The 22253-nt window shown below is 36.9% G+C and overlaps 1 protein-coding gene across 1 annotated transcript; it reads left to right on the forward strand.

Moving 5' to 3' along the window:
* The first annotated feature begins 20023 nt into the window (after positions 1-20023).
* LOC109013328 (ethylene-responsive transcription factor ERF054-like) lies at positions 20024-22086 on the forward strand. The gene has a single exon (XM_018995367.2). It carries the CDS (start codon positions 20633-20635, stop codon positions 22022-22024), a length of 1392 nt encoding a protein of 463 aa, XP_018850912.1. The 5' UTR covers positions 20024-20632; the 3' UTR covers positions 22025-22086.
* Positions 22087-22253: the final 167 nt, after the last annotated feature.

Consider the following 22253-nt stretch of genomic DNA (forward strand, 5'->3'; position numbering starts at 1 on the left):
GGTTGAGGACAAAGGCTCTGATAGAGATGGACTCGATGGCCTTGTTGATCATGAGGTAAGGCAGTTGGTTGTTAGTCCAAATGCTCCTCCTTATGACGGGACGAAGAGCATCAAGCAGGTTGATTTATATGGTTTCTTCGAGATCATGAACTTAATCATCGTCATCAACATTGATCCTCGACAGCACAAGACAGAGGTTGGCATGGATCAGGTGAAGTTTATGATACCTATCGCTCGTGGGGTGCCTATCAACCTGGAAGATTATATATTCACTAAAATTCGACCAGAGGCTACCTACGTTACGACGGATATATTGCCCTTTGGGATCCTGATAACACGATTTTTACTACATGCTGGGGTCTTGCCAAATATTCCTAAGCGTGTCCGGGAGCCGATTGGACCGATCAACTTCTCCACCCTATCACAAAGTACAGAACACTTGAGACTTCGTCTTTGTGCTCCTATTCCAGAGTCGACCGATACTTAGGGAGATGCACACCCAACTGATCGTGGAGCATCAGCCGGTGAGCCATCCACGCAGGCGAGGCATCACGCACTACTACTCGTGACGAGATTGTAGATATAGTGCATGCAGAGATCTGCGCACAGACATCAGAAGTGATTGATGTAGAGCGTACAAAGATCTGTAGAGCCATCTCTGACTTATGTACAGAAATTAATGCCATATCTGTGACTAAGGTCACGATCAATATAACACAGCTAGAGACAAGCCTAGCTATAATCGAGGATGTGGTTGGAGAGTTGGGTCAGTAAAGACATGCCCATCTTTATATCTTTTTTTTTTTTTTTTTTTTTTTTTTTTTTTGTATAGACAGTATTTTGTATTTTGTAAAATTAATTTAATTATGAATGACTTTTTTTTCTAAATTAATTATTGATTTCTATTATATATTCTTTAATTAAACTTTTTTATAAAATTAATGTCATTGTTCGAACAGAATATATATCATTCGAATGTTTCTCCATTCCTACCAGATATTTCTGCAATAAATTACCGTTCGAACTCTTTATTTTACGTTTGAATATTGATTAACCTATTAGTTTGAACAATACAGTAATGGATTCAAACGATAACTCAATTTCCCACTAAATTTAGTGACTTAACCCGCCAATTTTCCATTCGATCATATATAATATCTGTTTGAACATTGATTAACCTTAACGTTCGAATGTTGTTGTATGTTGTTTGAAAAGTAAGTCAATGTCCCGCTATATCTTGTCACATAAAGCACCAAATTCTCGTTCGACCATGTATAATATCCTTTCAAATGTCTATTTTATTATGTTCAAACGTGTTTGTAAATGTTCAAACGGTGGTTTTATAAGGGACGAAATTTCTCGTCCCTACATATACCGTTCAAACAAAAAAGTGATTGTTCAAACAGTTAACGTCTTTCGTCGTTTTTCAAATTTCATCCCTACAACTCATTTTTTGGGACGATTTTCATTTTGTCTCAAAATAATTCACCCCAAAATCTTAATTTTGTTATAGTGATGGCAGGGTGAAAAATATTCTTGGGCTTCATATTTTTTATTATTTGACCGATACAAGATTTATATTTTATTGGAGATATTATAATAATTTTAATGTCTTTTTAAACATCTTTTAAAAAATGTGTTTAGACCTATTAATACAAAATCTAGATCAATGGGTGAATAAGTACGTGACATGACAATATACGGGATATTTAAAATTATAGAGATCGAACTAGATCGATCCAATCAATTTTATATGGACTGTTTAAAATTAAAGATCTATTTAATAGAAACTACATGACACATATAACATGAACAAATTAATTAAAGAAAACAAATTACGATCAAGCGACAACAACATTTGTTGATAAAAAGAAACATTAATTCAAAGAACTCTTTAAATTAGGTAAAGCTCTATACATACCCAGATCGAAGAAACCAATTAATTATTTGGAGAAAACTTATAAGTAGTCTAATTACAAAACCTTCGCAACCATTTCCTTCTACAAAATCTTTGTTAAGAAATAATCCCTACTTCCGACCACATAACGTGTAGTTTTTCCAATTAGTGCATGTTTAGGATTGCAGTGGCAAATATGATGTTTTTAGCATATTTAGTTTGAGGAAAAACTTCATTTAGCATCAAAATGATGTTTTTCCTCAAACATGATTTTTAGCTTATTTGAGATTAAAAATGATTTAATATATAACATCCAAACAACCTAATTTTTCCATTAAAGAGCTTTCAAGACCATTTAATCACTTTTTAAGACTCTTACTGCAACCCCAAATAGGCTTCTAGTCCAATTAGAAAACCTTTGACCTATCACTGGCCAGCCTTCAATAAAACTTTTATGTAGTGAGAATCCCTACTAGCTAGAACCTCTGATAATTTTCAAATTTCGTTTCTTCTACTAGAATCTCCAGTACTTGTCTTAAATCATATCGTTCATCATATATATTTCTTCCATATTGTGTGGTTTGCCAAAAATTCCAATAAAGATTTTCTAGAGAAAGCTTAAAAATTCTTTTTCTTTCTTTTTCAAACGTAGCCTGATGGGCAACTTTAAAGGTCAATTTTGTGCTTTTTGAATAGTCATTGTGTTGAGCAAACTCTTTTTGAATTTCAAAATTGCAATCCCAAAAATCTACAAATAAACCACAGATTGTTGATAGAACATATCTCCTACCAAATCTTAATCACATCTGTCATCTAGAACAACAAAACTTATCTATTCATGTTTTGAACCCTGAACTTGATCAACTCTCAAAATACCTATCATCTTTCACTTACTACAAATAAGTTAAAGATAACGAATATTTTTTTAATTATTTGATACTAGATAGAGACGATAAAAATATTATGGTTAAATTAATGGCTTATGAATAATATTTTCTTATTTCGATAAGAGAAATACTTTAGTCGCAAAAAGATTCTACAAAAATAAACTCACAAACTGATGTGGTTTGATATGATACATTAGATTGTAAACTTACTTTTATTATAAAGTACATCTAATTTATCATATGAAACCACATCAGTTTGTAGGTTCATTTTTGTGGAACCTATTTGTGGTTGTAGCACTTATCTTAGATTTAACCTATTGAAACTTCAAACTACCACCTTCTCTTGATTTAACGATGGAGGAATTATAAAAATATTCTAAAATTGATATTCTCAATGTTAAGTTGTGTGTAGAGCCTAATTAGAGAGATGAAAAGCGCTAGGCAAATTGTTTGTTCAAATATCATTCGAGCTTGGCTCGAGCGAAGCTCAAGCATAAAGTTCGCTTAAGGTGCTCTCGACAGTTGGCTCAAGCGAAGTCCAGACAGATTGTTTGCTCAAGGTTCACGTGACAGTGAGCTCAAGCGAAGGAAAACCATAGTGTTCACTCGATATTCGCTCGATACCTTACTCAAGCGAATATTAAACAAATGGTTCGCTCATGATGTGCTCGACACTCTGCTCGAGCAAAGAACCCAGATTTTTCTCCCTTAGTTTTCAAATGCCTGAGCCAATAAATATGAATATTATTTTATATGTTTTGTATCAGCAAATCAGATTGTGAGAATATTGAAAGGCAAGAGGCGTTGAGCAAGAGAGAGGAAAGAGAGAGAGAGAGAGAGAGTTGAGATTGAGTGAGTAGAGTGGTGCTCTTGTAACTCACTGTATATGATTGTAATATCCTCTAAAATAAAATCCTTGTAAATCTGTGGACATAGGCATGTTGTCGAACCATGTGAAATTCTGTGTCGTGTGTGTGAGCTTAATTCTTGTGTTTTTGTAGTTATTTCACTCTCTGTTTTGTTATTGTTGTGTGTGTAGGTGTGGTTGCTCTAGTGCTTTAACACAACAACTAGTATCAAAGCTCCAAGGTTAGAGTTCAGGGCTGAACGATGGCAAGAGTGGACATGAAGGTTGGAATCGAAAATTTTAATGACACAGATTTTGGTTATTGGCGGATGTAGATCGATGATTATCTCTATGGGAAGAGGCACCACCTTCCTAAATTGGGACTGAAGCTGGACAGCATGGACGACGCTGAGTGGAGTCTATTCGATAAACAGGTTTTGGGGGTTATTAAGGAGAGAACCATGATAGATCTCATGGCGGATCTCATGGCGGCTTTGTCAAGTATGTATGAAAATGTGTTGGCTAATAACAAGGTGCATCTAGTGAAAAAACTGTTCAATCTAAGAATGTCAAAAGGTAAGCCTGTGGCCCAACATTTAAACGAATTTAATACGATCACAAATCAATTGTCTTCTGTAGAAATTGAGTTTGATTAAGAGATTAACGCTTTGATTTTGCTCACATCATTGCCAAATAGTTGGAAGGCCATGAGGATGGCGGTGAGTAACTCAGCCGACAAGATGAAACTGAGTTATGATGATGTAAGTGACATGATCCTCTGTGAGATAGTACGCAAAAAAGACTCTAGGAAGTTTTTTGTTACGAGTATAGCCTTGAGTGTTGGAGGTTAGGGCTAAGGATCTAACAGGTCCAAGAACAGGAGTAGGAGTAGGACAAGATCTGGGCAGCAAATTACTAGCTAGATTTGTGGCAAGCTGGGCCACATCAAGAGAAACTGCCAGAATCAGAAAAGTACTAAGGATGACGCTATGAACACGGTGCCTGAGGAAATAGAGGAAGATCTATTTCTTGCAGTGCACAGTCCGGTTGATGATTGAGTGATGGGGTCAGGGGCTTTGTTCCATAGCACCACACATCGAGAGAACATGCGGAACTATGTTGCTAGTGATTTTGGGAAGATGTACATAACTGATGGAGAGGCACTGGATGTAGTGTGAGTGGGTGATGTGCGCATCACACTTTCAAACCAGTGCTTGTGGACTTTGCAGCAAGTCAGACACGTTCTAGATCTGAAAGAAAACCTGATTTCAGTGGGACAACTTGACGATAGTGATTATATAGTAGCGTTTTCTAGAGGAACATGTAAGGTCACGAAGGGTGCACTAGTCCTGGTACGTGGTAAGAATATTGACACTTTGTATTTGACATCAAGATCCAATGATGTGCAGGTAGATGCAAAGTTGAAAAAGAGCAGGCTTGATTGCATAATTCAGATGGGGAAGCAAAATGGAGTCAGTTTTGTTGTTTCTCATGTAAGCCTGGGGAAATCTCCCATTACCACAGTGGGGAGCAAAGGTATGAGAGACGAAAATAGAGCGTCTAGTGTTCCAAGGACATCTAAACCTACAGTGCATTCTCACAGAGTTGCTAAGACGACCAGACCTCCACGGTGGACACCTACATTGAATTACATCCTGCTGACAGAAGGCAGTCAGCCACGGAACAACACCAAAATCTTGCGAGACGGGAGATCAAGCAAGTGGGAGTTGGCTGAGAGGAAGCCAACTATGTTTCTATGGAGAAAGAAGGGACTGCACAGAAGATGAGCACATCGACTGGAAGCCAGAGTATGTCAACAGTAGGAGGTGGGATCAGTTACCCAGATCAGAGAAATGGACATCAACATCAAGTTCTCTAATATTTGCCAGGGTTAGTTCAAGACCTGATATTCCCAGTGTAGTGGGAGTTGTAAGTCATCTAGTAGATATTCAGACTGGAGGCGATGCACGTGAGAGACTAAAGTCTGGCTCGACTTTAGTGCATATTCTGGCTTGAAGATGGGAGCTATGAGCTGCAGAGGTGATAGGGCTGATGCTGGAGACAGTGGCTGGCATGTGGAGAACCAGCCTCCAGGAGGGAGATTGTTAGGTTATGTGTGTGGTTTGAGAGCTAAAAAGCACCAAGCAAATTATTCGCTCAACTGTCGTTCGACCTTGACTCGAGCGAAATTCATGTAGAGAGTTCGTTTGAGGTACGCTCGACAATTGGCTCAAGTGAAATCCAGACAAATTTTTCTCTCAAGGTTCGCATGACAGTCGGCTTGAGCGAAGGAAAACCTTTATATTTGTTCGAAAATCTACCCAAGTGAATGTTGCACAGATGGTTCGCTGGCGGCATTCTCGACACTCTACTCGAGCTAAGAATCCAAATTTTGTCGCCTTAGGGTTTCTCACGCCTGGGCCTATGTAAATATGATTTTATTTCATATGTTTTGTATCAGCAAATTAGATTGTGAGAATATTGAGAGGCAAGAGGCCTTGAGCAAGAGAGAGAGAAAAGAAAAAGCCCTAGAGAGAGAGAGTTGAGATTGAGTGAGTAGAGTGGTGCTCTTGTAACCCACTATGTGTGATTGTAATCTCCTCTGAAATAAAATTTCCTGCAACTCTATGAACATAAGCACGTTATCGAACCACGTTAAATTATGTGTCGTGTGTGTGTGCTTAATTATTGTGTTTCCATAGTTATTTCACTATATGTCTTGTTATCATTTTGTGTGTGGGTGTGGTTGCTCTGGTGCTTTACCACAACATTCAAAAGTTGACCAATCTGAAATTAACTGTGAATTGCATGGCAAAGTTGAGTATCAAGGATCGTGAACCTCGGCCAAGCCTGAAATGATAAATGCATGTTCGTGTATGTCGGCTCAAATATTGTTAACGCTATTCATTATATGTCACCACCAGTGTAATGTTATTTGTAACATCATCATGCCTCACCCTCATACTAATATCATTAGTGTGACAAGCATGCATGAATAGAAAGTTGTACATGGTTTAATTTGTTTTTTAATTTCAATTTTTTATGGCTGATGCATGTTTGTCATACCGGTACTCATGTTAAGCAAGCGGTATTACAAGTAGTATTACTCGTGATCTTAAAAAATCACCATCGATAAATGGGGTGTTTAGTGTAAATAATATTTAAATTCAAGAATATTGCGCCCGATCTAAGACAACAACAAATTATTACTTGAATAAACCAAATAAGTATAAGTTGTTCAATTATATTAATATTTCGTGCAAAAATAAGGTCATATTTCTAGAATAAACTATATTAATGTACCTCTATTTTTCTAATTTTTCGAATTCATAAAATAGAGCTTATTAAGTTGTAAAATAGTTCTTTTACACATGTACTTGTATTTTATTTTGTATTTTACATTTGTTTTGTATTCTTTAGGCTGATTTATTTTATCTCTCAGTACAAATACTTGTAATTATTTTATTTTACATACTTTGACATTTTGGAAAGTTTCAACATTCTTGAATAAAAGAACCTTCTAGGGTTTTCATTATTGATATGGTATCAGACATCTCTTGAAATTCCTCTTCTCATCTCTTAGCGCCAACTGTTTAGAATCCTTCTTTTTCCTCTCAAGATGTTGCGAGCCCCTTCTTCCTTCATCCCAGCGATAACCCTAGTGTTGTTCTAGTCACGCAACTCCTGCTTGGAGACAACTATCACACTTGGTCTCGTTCAATGGCTACAACTCTCTCTGCGAAAAACAAGTTAGGATTCGTGGATGGTACAATTCTCAAACCAAACTCCATTGATTCACTTTTCTCTTCATGGTTGCGTTGTAATAGCATGGTGATTTCTTGGATACTTAGCTTTGTTTCTCCTGAAATTGCTGCTAGTGTACTATATGTTACCACTGCTTTTGAGATTTGGACCGATTTAAAGGAATGTTTCTCTCAAAAGAATGGCCCTAGGATTTTTTAAATCCAGAAATCGATTTCTTCCTTGTCTCAAGGACAACTTTCTGTTAGTGCATATATTCACTCGATTGAAGGCTCTTTGGGATGAATAGGTTAATTACAAGCCAATTTCTATGTGTTCTTGTGGTGCTGTGAATATGTTGAATTCTTATGTTCAGAACGAAAGTATTTTACAGTTCCTTATGGGACATTTTCTTCAGCTAGGGCTCAAATTTTGTTGATGGAGCCCTTACAACCGCTTAACAAGGTTTTTTCTCTTACTCTTCAGGAAGAGCAACAGAGAGAAATCTTTGTTACTCCTTTTACTAATGCTCATGCTTTTGTTGTTAACACTAATACTTTGAGATCTGTAAAATCTTTTTCTAAGAAAGATCAACCAGTTTGTAAGTATTGTAGAATAACAAGTCATGTTGTTGAAAAATGCTACAAAATGGTTTTCCTTTGGAGTATGAGCAAAAGCCGTTGCAGTAGTCCATGGCCAACCATGTTATCCTCAATGATAACTCTTCAATAGCATCTCCATTCTCCTTGACTGAGGCTCAATATCAGCAATTGTTGTCAATACTCACTCTCAATCCTCAGCATAAGTCTAATGATTACAGCCATGTAGTCAATGTTGTAGCCTTTTCCTCTCATTCTTTCTCTGGTATTGTTTCATCTAAACATTCTATTTTTAAATCTAACAGACATATTTCATTTAGTCCTTATAATTCTAGTTGGATACTTGATACGGGGGCTACAGACCATATGGTCTCTTCTATTGATTCTTTTACATCTGTTACCACTGTTCTAAATACTTCTGTCAGATTACCAAATGGCCAATGTGTTCTTGTTACACATTTTGGCACTATTCACCTTTTTGAACATCTTGTTCTTAAAGATGTTCTTTGTGTACCTACTTTTACTTTAAATTGATTTTTGTTAGTAAACTCACCAAATCTCTCACTTGTTGCTTTTTTTCCTCTAACCTTTGTTTAATTCAGAACCTAACCACCTCGAGGCTGATTGGAGTGGGTAGACAATGATGAAGACTCTATATCTTGCAACAACCAGGGACTTTTCTTTCCCCTCAATTGCCATTATTTTTTCACAATAAACATTGTAATGACAATAATACTTTGTTACCAACTGCCTATTTTACTTCCTCTAAATGCTCATTGTCTCACCTTTGGTATGATCGATTAGGACATCCATCTATTTCAAGAATGTCTTTCTTGAATAAATTTGTGCCTAATTTGGTTGTGTTTGATGAACCATGCATTGTTTGTCCACTAGCCAAACAAAGAAAGTTGGCTTTCCCAAATAATAATAATCTTTCTGAATTATCTTTTGACCTTATTCATTGTGATGTTTGGGGTCCCTTTTCAGTCCCTACTTTGAAGGTTACAATTTTTTTTAACAATTGTTAATGATTGCATTCGGGCTACTTGCGTTTATCTTTTCAAGAATAAGTTTGAAGTTCCACTTCTAATTCAGACGTTCTTCAAGATAATCAAAATCAGTTTCGTAAAAAGAAAAAAAAAAAAGAAAAAAAAAATTGTACTAATCATCGTACTGAATATTTTTTCTCCTCATATCTCATCTCCAAACGAGTCATTCATCAACATAGCTATGTTGAAACTCCACAACAAAACTCTATTGTGGAGAAGAAACATCAGCATATTCTCAATATTGCTCAGGCCTTATTGTTCCAATCTCATTTGCCTCTCAAATTTTGGGGTGATGTTGTTTTAACAGCTACTTACTTAATTAACAAATTACCTTCTCCTATCACCATAAATAAATCTCCTATTGAAATCATGTGTCATACTTCTCCTTCATATGAACATTTGAGATTTTTTGGTTGTTGTGCTTTGCTTCTACCTTACAAAGATCCAAAACAAAATTTGATCTTAGAGTTGGATTTGTGTTTTTCTTGTTTACCCTTTTGGTATCGAGGGTTACAAATTATATGACCTCAAGACAAATCAATCTTTTGTTTCAAGACATGTCATCTTTTATGAACATGTTTTCCCTTTTCATTCTTCTTATTTTGATTTGTCTTCTTATTCTTTTTCATCAATTCCTCTTCCAATTCCTTCTCAATCTTCAACATTTGATATGTTTAATGTGCCTTCAACAACATCTAGTGATTCTTCTCTGTCTTCCCTTGAATCACATAATACTTTACCATCTCAATCTTCCATTGTTTCTGAAACAAATGATACTTTACCCTTACCACCAAGAAAATCCACCAGAATCCGAGGAGCTCCTAGTTATTTTAGCATTATTATTGTAATCCTCTACTGCAAACTTTAAAACATTTTCTCCAACAAGTTATATCTCTTGTTCCCTTCCTTCTTCAATTAAATATGATATCTCCAATTTTGTTTCTTATGATCAATTCTCTTTTGGTCATAAATCTTTTGTTTTTGCTATTTCTACTGATATTGAACATAAGTTCTATCATCAAGCAGTCAAGCACTCTCATTAGAGAGATGCTATGACAATTGAGATTGCTGCTTTAGAACTCAATAATACATAGACTGTTGTAAATTTGCCTCCTAGTAAACAACTTATAGGCTGTAAATAGGTTTGTAATATCAAGTATCGTGCTGATGGTTCTGTGGAAAGGTACCAAGCAAGATTAGTTGCTAAAGGTCACTAAAAAATAAGGTTTAGATTATTCTGAAATATTTTTACTTGTTGCCAAAATGACTACTGTCAGAACTCTGTTAACTATTGCTGCTGTTAAGAATTGTTATCTTATTCAACTTGATGTCAACAATGTCTTTTTGCACAGTGATCATTTGGAGGAGGTATACATGAAGTTACATCTTGGTTTTCACATTAAAGGGGGTCACAAGTATGTAAGATGAATAAGTCTCTTTATGGCCTCAAACAAGCCTCTCGACAGTGGTTTTCTAAGTTTTCTACCACTCTTCTTAATTTGGGATTTGTGTAGTCCAGATCTGATTATTCCTTATTTACTAAGTCCACTAGTCATTCTTTTATTGCTCTACTGGTTATGTTGATGATATTTTGATAGCTAGTAGTGATTTGGAGGCTGTGAATTCTTTGAAATCCTTGCTTGATGCCAAATTCAAGCTCAAGGATCTTGGTTCCCTCAAGTACTTTCTTAGCTTAAAGGTGGCCAAATCACCCAGTGGTATTTCACTGTGTTAGCGAAAATATTCTTTTGAAATATTACAAGATGCTAGGTTTTTAGCATGTAAACGAGTATTTTTTCCTATGGAGTAAAATTTGAAACTTAGTAAAGATGATGATGACTTGCTACCAGATCCTACAGTGTTTCGAAGTTTGATTGGTAGGCTTTTCTACCTTACCATTACAAGACACCATATTTGTCTTACTCAGTTCAAAAACTTAGTCAATATATGGATCGACCTAGACTACCTCATCTAAATGCAACTCATAGGATTTTACAATATGTTAAAAATGCTCCTGGTCTTCATCTATTTTTTCCAGCTCACAATTCACTAACAATCAAGGCTTTTGCATATTCAGACTGGGCCTCTTATCCTGACAGCAGAAGATCTATCATTGGTTTCTGTGTTTTTCTTGGTGACTCTTTGATCTCTTGGAAAACTAAGAAACAGTAGATTGTTTCTCGTTCTTCGGTTGAGGCTGAATATAGGGCCATGACATCCACTACTTGTGAAATAGTCTGGCTTCTAACCCTTCTCTTTGATTTTCATGTTCCTCATTCTCATAGTGCTCAATTTTTTTGTGATAGTCAAGCTGCTCTACGTATCACTACTAATCCAATCTTTCATGAACGGGCTAAGCACATTGAGTTAGACTGTCATTTCATCTGAGACAAAATACAAACTTGAATCATCAAAACATTTCATCTTGCTTCCCAGTACTAACTTGCAGATATTCTTATCAAACCTCTTGGCTCTTAACGATTTTAGTTTTTGATCGCCAAGTTGAGAGTTCATTTCATTACTCTCCATCTTAAATGGGGTATTAATTCCATTTTCATGATATGAAATGATTGGGAAAAAAACAAGTTGTTTCCGGCCAGTCAAGAAAAAAATGAAGATGCATATTGAATCAATCGCACATGAGATGGTCCAATTCAAAGAGTCGTATAATTAATTGAGAGACCAATCATGCACGTTTTCCTACTGCAGAGATCAAACAATATACAGCCACGAACACATGCCAGAGACTCCCAAAACCCTTTCATCATATATATTCATACATGTGTTCCAAAATTTGTGTAGAAAAAGACAGAAAAAGTAGGTGAATTTTGAGTGTTGCGGGTCAAAGAAAAGGACCCCTCCATTTTTGTCACCATGTACCTCATGAAGAATGGTTCTAACATTTATAGAATTAGATATTTTCCAAAGGTTCCAGACAACCACAATAATGCAGGAATAGAGGCCACGTGTCTACCAAATGGGGTCACCTAAACTTCAAAGGAAAGATTTGTATATGTTGCTAATCAAGGCGGACTGATATTTCTTCAAACCCAATGAGAAAAGGTTAGGATGAGCTTATCTTATCATAAGCTTTTGGAACCTTTGACCTCTATTAATTTCTTATGTAAAATTAACATGCTTCATAATTTACTATAAGAAAATTATTTGTTTACAATTAATTATTTTTAACGAAATAATTATTTTTAGATAAAATAAATTTATTTTTGTCATAAATAATCTTTTTATCAAAAATAAATATTATAAATATCTATTTTTTCTTATAGTGATTCAAGAACCCAATCGGTAGTACTATTCCTACATCATGTTTAAGTTGGCATGCATGCATGCATAGAAGATTGTGATCGAATTCGATGATCATGAGGGTGTCCTTATGATAGTGCATGCCCTTGGCATTAGGAGGCCTGATATTTTGTCATGCACAAAAAGCTAGATAACTTTTTTTTTTTTTTTTTCTTTTCTTTATGGTGTTGGACTTGGAAAAATATTAAAGAAAGAACAAAATGATTAGAGTTAAGTATGGACCACCGACACGTGCCGATTTTCACCGACACCCTAATGTTGTTGACTCTTGCAACGACAAACGGGTCTGACGTTTTATGAAACCAGCACCGAAAGTGAAAAGACATGGAGCCGAATTACGTGGATCACTTGCACCCAATCACACGCAACTCTCTGTATTTTATATTATATATATATATATATATAAATATAATGGTAAATTCTACAATGATATGACTGTAATATGGGAAATAAAGTGATGGAAGTGAACGTTTGGGTGATTTCAAATATACATAATCCAAGTAAGGGCATTCTCATAACTTAATTAATTTTCCATTTTAATATAATTTAAAAGTTTTATCATATATAATATATATAAAAGAGGAGCCAACCAATCCCGTCGGTTGTACAGCTTCCAAAACCCTCATGGGGGGGTGGGGTGGGGGGCTCAAAGCAATTAATATAATAGGCTAGGGTCGGTTTTGGTTTGACCATTTCCAAATGCATCCAAAAAGGTATTAGTTTGGTCCCCAGAAGATGCACATTTTAATTAAGTTGACTACATTGTTATTTCGATCCACCCTAATATGTAGTCTCTTCTTAATTCAACATGTTAGGTTTATATAAAGTCATATATATATATATATATATAAATGAATTAACTTCAGTAAAATTAGACCATATCTGTATTCCCATCTAAAAAGCTTTTTGTTGGCGTCTAGCTAGCGGCCACTAACCGTGCATTTTGTTTTCTGCCGAGTCTATTTCTAGCACAAATAAGCTGATTTGAAAATAAATTCGGGGATTACACTTTTCACCTATAAATTATCTCTCTCTTTTTTTTATTATTATTTACACATTAAATTATTAGAATCGCAATTTGCATACTAAATTATTTATGTTATCAGTTTGGACCATCAATTAAGATATGACCGTTTAAATGAACGAAAAATTAATTATGTAACACACACACTTAACAATCATATATACCTTAATTATTAAGGATGCAAGTTGAAAATAGATGTAAATTAGGTCACTGCTAAGGACGTGTTTCACAATACCAACTACATGGATGACCTGCAACAGATGAGATAGTGGCATGGGATGCTCAGTGGGATTCTAATGCCTAAGTTAGAGAGAAGTGGTCTTATTGAGCATATATGAATGAATTATTATGCGTTACCTTTAGGTGTTATTTATAGGACCATGAAGGTGATGATAAGTGCTAACCTCTAATCTATCTTCGATAACTCCGAATAAATTGATAGGATAACTTTCCTGATAAGAAGGTGGCATTATCTATTCACTACATTATCCATCATGCGTATGTAGGTTGAATCCCCAGGCTTACTAACTAAACTCGACTCTTAAGGCCAATGACTTGGGTCTTCCAACACATTGGCTTATCCTTTTGGGGCCCTAAATATCCCTTCAAGTTATCTCTATGCCCACACGTGGGAAATTTATTAATTCGTGCTCTCCCTACCCCACTGGGTATTTATGCTAACTGACCAATTACATGGCCCACGTCATTTGTAACTATTCTAGCATTTTTTTATTATTTTATTCAAAAACGATTGTTGACGGTGCTGTCACCATTTCACCTTCCCAAGAATCCCTTCATCCCTCTCTAATTCTTACCTCTTCTTGCGTCATTTTCTCTTTTTGTTTCATTGCTTCCTTCACCTTTCCTCTTCTCAAGTTTCCTTAAACTTTATTCTTCTCAAGTCTCTCTCCAGCAACGCTTCTCCATTTTTGATCTTGTTTCTTCCATTTTATAAAGTAACAATGGCTCAATGTGGTTCTTCTTGTGCGCCTAGCCATGTTTCTGCCCAAACCCCACCAAGGGTTTTCTCCAACTTTGTATCCAAATCCTCTGATAGTCAAACTCTACCTTTCTTTGAGGGATTCACATGGCGCTCCACACTTATCGCTCGGGATTTGACGAGGCTGAGGACTTTGTATTGCATCCCTGACACCGTGGTTCTCAACCTTCCCTTTGAAAGCGCCGTCAACAAGAAAGGTTTCTCGGGGAGAGTTGCTCTTTCCATTTGTGCCCTAACACATGATTTACGCCTTCCATTCTGCTGCCTCGTTTGCGATGTCGTCGACTACCTGGGATTAGCTCCTGCCCAACTTCATTCACACGCTTGGCGTGTACTTTTATGCTCGTGTGTGGCATTTCGCATGGTTCTTAAACCTCTGGCAGAGACGTATCCCGACTTGACTGCTCGTGAGTTCCTGTCTTTCTACTCTGTGAAAAGCTTACCATGTAACATTTGTTGCTTCCGTGTTCGCGCACAACATTTGGCGGCATTTGAAAGCCGCCAATCGAATGCCAAACAGTGTCAAAAGAAATTTTTCCTTATTTTTGGTCGTGGCTGGAAATTCCCAGCCTTTAAGATGGTCATACGGGACTTTCCCATCCGAGCTAATTGGGGAAGGGTTCCCAACGACAAAAACATCCTTATTGATTTAACTGACCGAGAGCATTCTCATGTCAATATAGTCCTTAGCTAAGCCAAAGATAATGAGGATGCCCTATGGACTAAGACACTCTTGACCCCCACTAACATTGACCAATTCATTGCTGTGCCTGACCGCTCCCACGTTAAGGGTCATAAATTAAAGGTTGTAACGCATTCTTCAAAGAAAAGGCCCACTTCCCTGCCTTTTGAAACTCCTAAAAAAGGTCTACGCCGTATTGAGGGTGAGGCACCTGCTACTTACTCTACTGAAGATGTTGAGGGCATTGTTGATGTTGTTATGCCAGAGGTGGCCGTTGATTCTGGTGTTAATATGACTACGAGGCGCGAGACGCCCCCTGCTTCTCTTATGCATGTGTCACCACCTGCGTCTCCTGGACTTGGCGACCTTGATGGGCTCAAGGGCCAAGCCCTCACCGACCTGGCCACAGCCTTTGACTTTGATCTTCCCCCAAGGGGTCAGACTCAATGGATCACCCCCATAAGTAGTACCCAATGAGAAATAGGTGGGTGCTTGTATATGAAAAGTTTAAGCACAAGTAATGCTTGATACAATTACGATTTATATAAGCTCCATGCATTTCTTTTGAAAAAGAGTGAAATCCAGCATTAAAAAATTAATTTTTTATGCGGGTCTCATATTTACTCACTTTTCTCAAAATGAGTATGCGGCATTTGCACACTCTATGACTGCAAATATCATTTTTCTTGCCTCATTCATATTTAAAAATCCATCACAAGCATTTATTCTTATGGTTTTGCAAGCAAGGTAAATATGTATATATTGTAGCAAGCATGCTAGATACAAGCCTAAAGCATGCAAGCAGTATAATAATAATAATTAAAAAAAAAAACCACCATTAATTAAATAAGAGGATTTATAGATGAGTCCCACTTTATTGCAAAGGTTTGCATGTTCTAGACTTGCACAAGTCATTTTTCATAATGGAATAAGCTTATGGCTAAGATTGGAGCCGTTGATCGTACGTATCAAAGAAATATATTGCTTTATAAACATGAGTGAGCACATGCACACACAGATCATAATATATCCTTGACGATGTCCATTTTATCAATATCTTATTTATATTTCTGTCACATCTCTTCTAATTTTATTTTCAAGATCAAATTTGAAGAGCTAAATCAAACAATGAATGTTAATACAAACGCGCGTGGGGTCGCAAACTCTTTTCATAAGCTCAATCATTTAACAAAGTTCTCTCGATACCTATCTATTCTGTCATGGTGACTGGTTAGTAGATAAAATGATGTCGTGATCAACATTCCAGTTGGTGTACATAACATGCATGGTTGGAAGTTGTAAGACAAGAGCCACTTGAACAAATTTGGTGAACATTAATGACATGGTAAGAAGGATGGGAGGTAATCGCACAAAACAAATGGTCAATGTTTCTAGTATTGGGTTAGAAGTTGTAGGGTAATGCCTCATTTGTCATGGAAAATTATTAGGTTGTCCTGGAGTATGACCTACACGATACTCCCAACCTATCACAACATGTCATAACATTGAAATTGTTTGTATAAATATTAGTTTTTAACTATATGACATCCTATGATAGGTTAAAATACCACCTATCCGTACTTTATGGCTACCTAATAATAATCACACATTTATCTTGTAAAGGAGTACTCTATTTGTTCACGGCACTATATTGATAGATGGCAGGGCACCGCCCTCTGCCACCCTGCCATCGACTGTCCTTGTCTCGCCTTGGCGGCTTGGGCAACCCCAGGGGCCGGGGTACACCCCACCCCCACAATGGGCGGGGGTGGAGTTTTTCCCCCTGAGAGCAAGGCCCCTATCCATGTGTTGGGGTGCAAGAACCGACCACTGGTCCGTCCATCCCCCTCCCCCTTCACGTTCGTTGCCCAACATAGCTGTCATAATCGGAAAAGATAAACATATTCAAAGAAAACAGAAAACAACCAAGATACCGACAAAGAAGTTAAACAAAAACAAGTCTAGTGGGAAATAAAAAACTGAAATAAACTAATATAGATTCACAGAACTCGACATCCAGATTCAAGAAGAAAAATTAAAAATTAAAAATAGAAAAAAGAGAAGAAGAGGAGGAGGAGAGAAAGAAGAACTCGCGGAAAGAGTGAGGGAAATTGAGAAAGAAGGAAGGAGAGCTGGAGAGGAGAAGCGGCGGAGGGAGGGATAGCAAGAGAGAATAGAGAAAAATGGTTTAGGGTTGGCGTTTTTAACTTTTATACTTAAGGACCTAAGTATAAATTGATGTCATTTTGAAAAAAATGGGCTGGGCCAGAGCGAGGAGGGGTAAATGCGAGCATGTCTAGCCTGCCCCCTATCCCTGCACCCTTTTCTTCCTACAGGCGGGGGCAGGGCGATAGACACGAGTTGGCAGGGGCGGTCGCCAATCGCCCACCCCTAATTGCTGGGGAAGGGTACCCTACCAATAAGATTTGAATTGTACCCTACCAATAACCCTAAATCATTCTCCTATCTTCTCTCTCTCTCCCTCCGCTGCTTTTCTTCTCCTCTCCTCTTTCTTAGTTTCTCTCCCTCTTCAAATTCTTCTTTCTCTCATTCTCCTCCTTCTCCTCCTCTTCTTCTTTCCCCCTCCTCCTTATCCTATTTTTAGTTTGTTGTTTTTCTTCTCGCTTACTCGTTCTTGAAGCATGGCCATGGAACAACGACCATTCGTGATCTAGTTCATTTGCTCAGACCCACAATCACGCTATGGTCTTGCCATGTGCCGTGATGGTATTTTTCTTTTGTGTCATGGTGTTTATATTTTATAATTTCTTTAATTTATTTTTGGATGATAGATTTGTAGATTTTAGATATGGATATGTAAATTTATTGTTGCTTGTTGATTGTTTTGTATTTTTTTGAATTTGTTTTTATTATTTGTTATTGTTAATGAATGACGGACGGCGGGAGATAGACTAACCAAGGAGCCAATCCGCTTCCAACACGTAGACGAGATACCCACCCTCAAGATGCAGGGGTGGGTTGGGAAGGGGTACCTCCGTCCAGGGGAGTGCTGCCCTTAGGGCAGTGGACCATTTTTTTTAATTGATTTTATTTTTTGTCAAGTAATAAAATAAGAACCTAGTACTACCGAAAGAATTATCATACCACAGACCCTTGTGTTTCCACTGCGCGCGGAACTTTTTAATTTTATTGGTTTCTGGGTCAGAGAAGCACGTTTTTTATATATATCAGATTCCCAAGCCAGTCACTGTCTGCCACGTATGAACATAGACAGCGACCTTTTTTTTTTCCCTTAGATTTTGAAACCCCACGATATTAAAGTAACTTTACATTGGCGACCACTGATTTTGCAACAGTTGAAGGAGAGAGAGAGAGAGAGAGAGAGAGAGAGAGTGTGTGTTTCAAATAATACGTGTTAATCATGGCCTATCATACGGTTTATGTAATTCTTTGACAACAAAATATCAGAAACCTTTCCCATTTCATTTGTAATCCCTTTCTGATTTTGTTTTCTAAGAATTCTCATTTGGAAAATACTATTCTTTCGGCTGATACCTCTCAGTTGGGGTTATTGCTGAATTTTTTATTATTTTATTACTTTATAATTTTATAATAATGTTTTGAATTTTTTTTAAAATTACATGTAAAAAAAATATAAAATGAACTAGCGGTAGATTCTGGACTCCCAACGGTAGTGGCTGTAGAGCCACTATTTTCATCTCAAAAAATCTTCACAACTTCCTAACACTCCAAACTCCATATTATTTTTAATTTGTATTATTTTTTTCTTTTATCAAATATTTATTATATGTATAATGAATAAAAAATTTGAAATAATTTAAAAAGAATAAACTTAAAAAAAAGTTTTAAAAAATATTAAAAATTAAAAAAAATATGGAGTATGGAGTGTAGTGAAGGTTGTGTAACAAATCTCTAATGACAATTTTTTGCCATAAAATTAAAATACATGTCATGCATATTTTGAAATTTTCACTTTTGAATAATGTTAAATATAAATTATAGGCGAGTAAGGTCTCATTTGAATGTTAAGATGAAATAAAAAATTTATAAATAGAAATGATTTGTAAGTAGTAATGAAATAGTTTGACTTAAAATATTTTATTACATTTTGAAAAACAAGAGTTAGAAAGTTGAATAAAAATATTATTAAGTTAACGAGTACTAATGCTTTGTACAGTTGTGGAGTGCAAAAATGCCGTACAATCATTTTGAAAAAAAGCATGGTCCACTATTAAAAGGGTTCTGTATTTACTCTTTTTTTTTTTTCAAAAAAATTATACGACGCTTGCATATTCTGACTCTATAATTACAAATATTATTTCTCTAAGTTAAAATATAATTAGAATATATTTTTATTTTAAGATTTATAAAAATTTAAAACTATTTTTGTATTTTTTTTAAAATTTAAAAAAATGATTATATTACATAAAAGTTAAAAATTAAAAATTAAAAAGTGTTTATATTTAATTTATATTTACAAAAAGAATAAGATTAAATGAATGGATTGAGAATGGTATAGAAATGGTATCTCTTTTTTAAGAAAGTGAGCCGCACCTTAAAAAAAAATAGTTTTTTAACAATTTTTTATGTTGGAGTTTATTTTTTTATAAAGTATATTCACAAGATTTGTATTTTTAAAATTTATACAAATTATTAATAAATTCTAAAAATGACTTCCAAAATCGACGTGTAAATAATTATTTCTTCTAGTAAAAAAGATGATATTCTACTTTTTATTATAACTATACTATTTACTTTGCAAATCAAAATATAAATACTTTTTATAATAACAAATATAAAATAACTCAAGATTTTTTTTTTTTTCTTTGTGAAATAATTTAATAATATTTCAAAGGAGGAGGAATTGGAGTGGAAGCAACGAAAGTAAAAAGAAATCAAGCCGTGTGGGCCCGAATAGAGCCAACCAACCACAAGACTTGTACATATTCTCTCTTTCTCTCTCTATATCACTAAACCCAAAAAGGCCTCCACAATCTTTATCTGCTCTCTTATAAACCCCTCCTCCCATGTCTCTCTTTACCTCACTCAGAAGAAACCTAGCTCTCCTCTGCTTTCCCCTCCGAATTCTCTCCAATTCACGCCGAGGGAACCCACGCAGACCCTTCAAAAACATCAACGCCCGACTGGGATTTCCTCTTTTTATTCACAGCGAGCTCGCTCACTCCTCCGTTTTTCCGTTTCATGTTTGGAGATTTGGGATGGGTTACTTGCACCTAAACGCTTTTGGTATCCGATTCTGTTTTTGGTTCGGTCGGATTAGTTTTTGAAATCAAAACCAGGTTCCAATATTCTTTTTTTTTTTTTTTTTTAAATTCCTTGACCAGATTTTTATAGGGTGACTAAATTTCCGTGCTTCTTGTATTTGGGATATCTATTCTTTCGATTCGAAGAGGAACCCGTTCTGATATCTACTTACTTTGGTGATCCGCTGATCCATCTCGTATTCTCTTCAATCAGTCTATACATAGAATTGTCGACAGGGTTTCCTTATCGGAGCATTAAGAGAGCGATTCAGGGAGAGAGCAGAGCAGAGCATAGAGAATACATATTGGTTTGCGATTTTCATTTGTTTTTGGAATCCGATGGCTTCTAAGAATAGTGGCAAATCCAAGATGGGTGTTGATGAATCACAGAAGATGAACCAAGATTGGGAGATTGACAAAGGCAAGGATCTTGATTTTAGCTCTGAGAGACGGCGATGGAAGCCCGTTTTTGAGGATGCTTCCATGTCGAATAGGCCTCTCAAGAAGATCCGAAGCCCGGAACGTCAAGACCCAATTATGTCTTCTGCTTCTTTATCTCACCAACCACCTACCTTTTCAATTCCCAGCTCTCCATCTCCTACTTCAACTTCCTCCCTCACTCTTTGTCCCCCTTCCAGAATTGTGTTTCCTTTTGCTTTTGATGGGTCTCAACAATCTTTTCAATATCCCCACCAATTTAGTGCAACTTTGCCGATGTACCACCCACCACCGCTGCAAGTACCTCAAAATCAGCAGGACATGATTTCTTTCACCTCAAACCAACAACACAACATCGCTTATCCGCCGTTCTTGGGCGGAGACGCGGCGCTGATGCACCCCCAGCAACATCAGCACCTTCTTCAATATTGGAGTGATGCATTGAATTTAAGCCCCAGAGGAAGGATGCTAATGATGAATAGGTTGGGGCCGGACGGTAGGCCGTTGTTTAGGCCTCCGTTGCAGCCCCTAAATACAACCAAGCTCTATAGGGGTGTGAGACAACGACATTGGGGCAAATGGGTCGCTGAAATCCGTCTCCCTCGCAATAGGACTCGCCTTTGGCTCGGCACATTTGACACAGCCGAAGATGCTGCCTTGGCATATGATCGCGAGGCCTTCAAGTTGAGAGGCGAGAATGCTAGGCTCAATTTTCCTGAGCTCTTTCTTAAGCAGGATAAAGCAGCGTCAACAGAACCTAGTTCGACTACCTCTTCTCCCTCAACTCCGCATGCAAGTTCAAGGCCAACTCGGTACTCGAAGCAACCTGAACAAGCTCCGGAAGGCCGTGATTTTCAGGCTTTGAATATGGAGTTGATGCCACCACCACCACTTCCACAGCCACCGCTACAGACTCGAGAAGATAATCCAGACGGTGATTCAGGATTGGGGTCAAGCGAGGCTGCAGCGAGTGATGAAATCCAGGCTATTACAGCAGGTGCTGATGTAGGTGAAGGTGTTTCACAGTCACAGGAATTAGTATGGGGAGACATGCAAGAGGCTTGGTTCAATGCAATTGCAGCTGGAGGTTGGGGGCCGGGTAGTCCTGTGTGGGACGATCTGGACACTACCAATAATCTACTGTTGCAGACACAGCTTCCCTTTGCTAATCGGAATCAGCAGGAATTCAATGATTCTGATCTTCAGAGGCAGCAAGAGAACTTAACCTCGGCCTCCTCCTCCTCCTCCTCATCTTGTCCAATGAAACCCTTCTTTTGGAAGGATCATGATTAAAAGTCATTTATTAGATAATCATCATTAGTGGTCGAAAGCCATGCACACACCACATCCACAACCCCCCCAGGCAGAAACTTTTTCACCATTGGTCCTAAGTTGTGGAAGGAGGATTAGATAGCCTCGCAATATCCTTCTACTCTTTGCAATTTGCATTTTAGGAGAGTTTAGTCTTGAGTCCCACCTTTCCCCCTCACTGGTTGCACTTTTTTCACAAAACAACCTGTGA

The sequence above is a fragment of the Juglans regia genome, chromosome 1 (assembly GCF_001411555.2).
Source record: "Juglans regia cultivar Chandler chromosome 1, Walnut 2.0, whole genome shotgun sequence".
Lineage (NCBI taxonomy): Eukaryota > Viridiplantae > Streptophyta > Magnoliopsida > Fagales > Juglandaceae > Juglans > Juglans regia.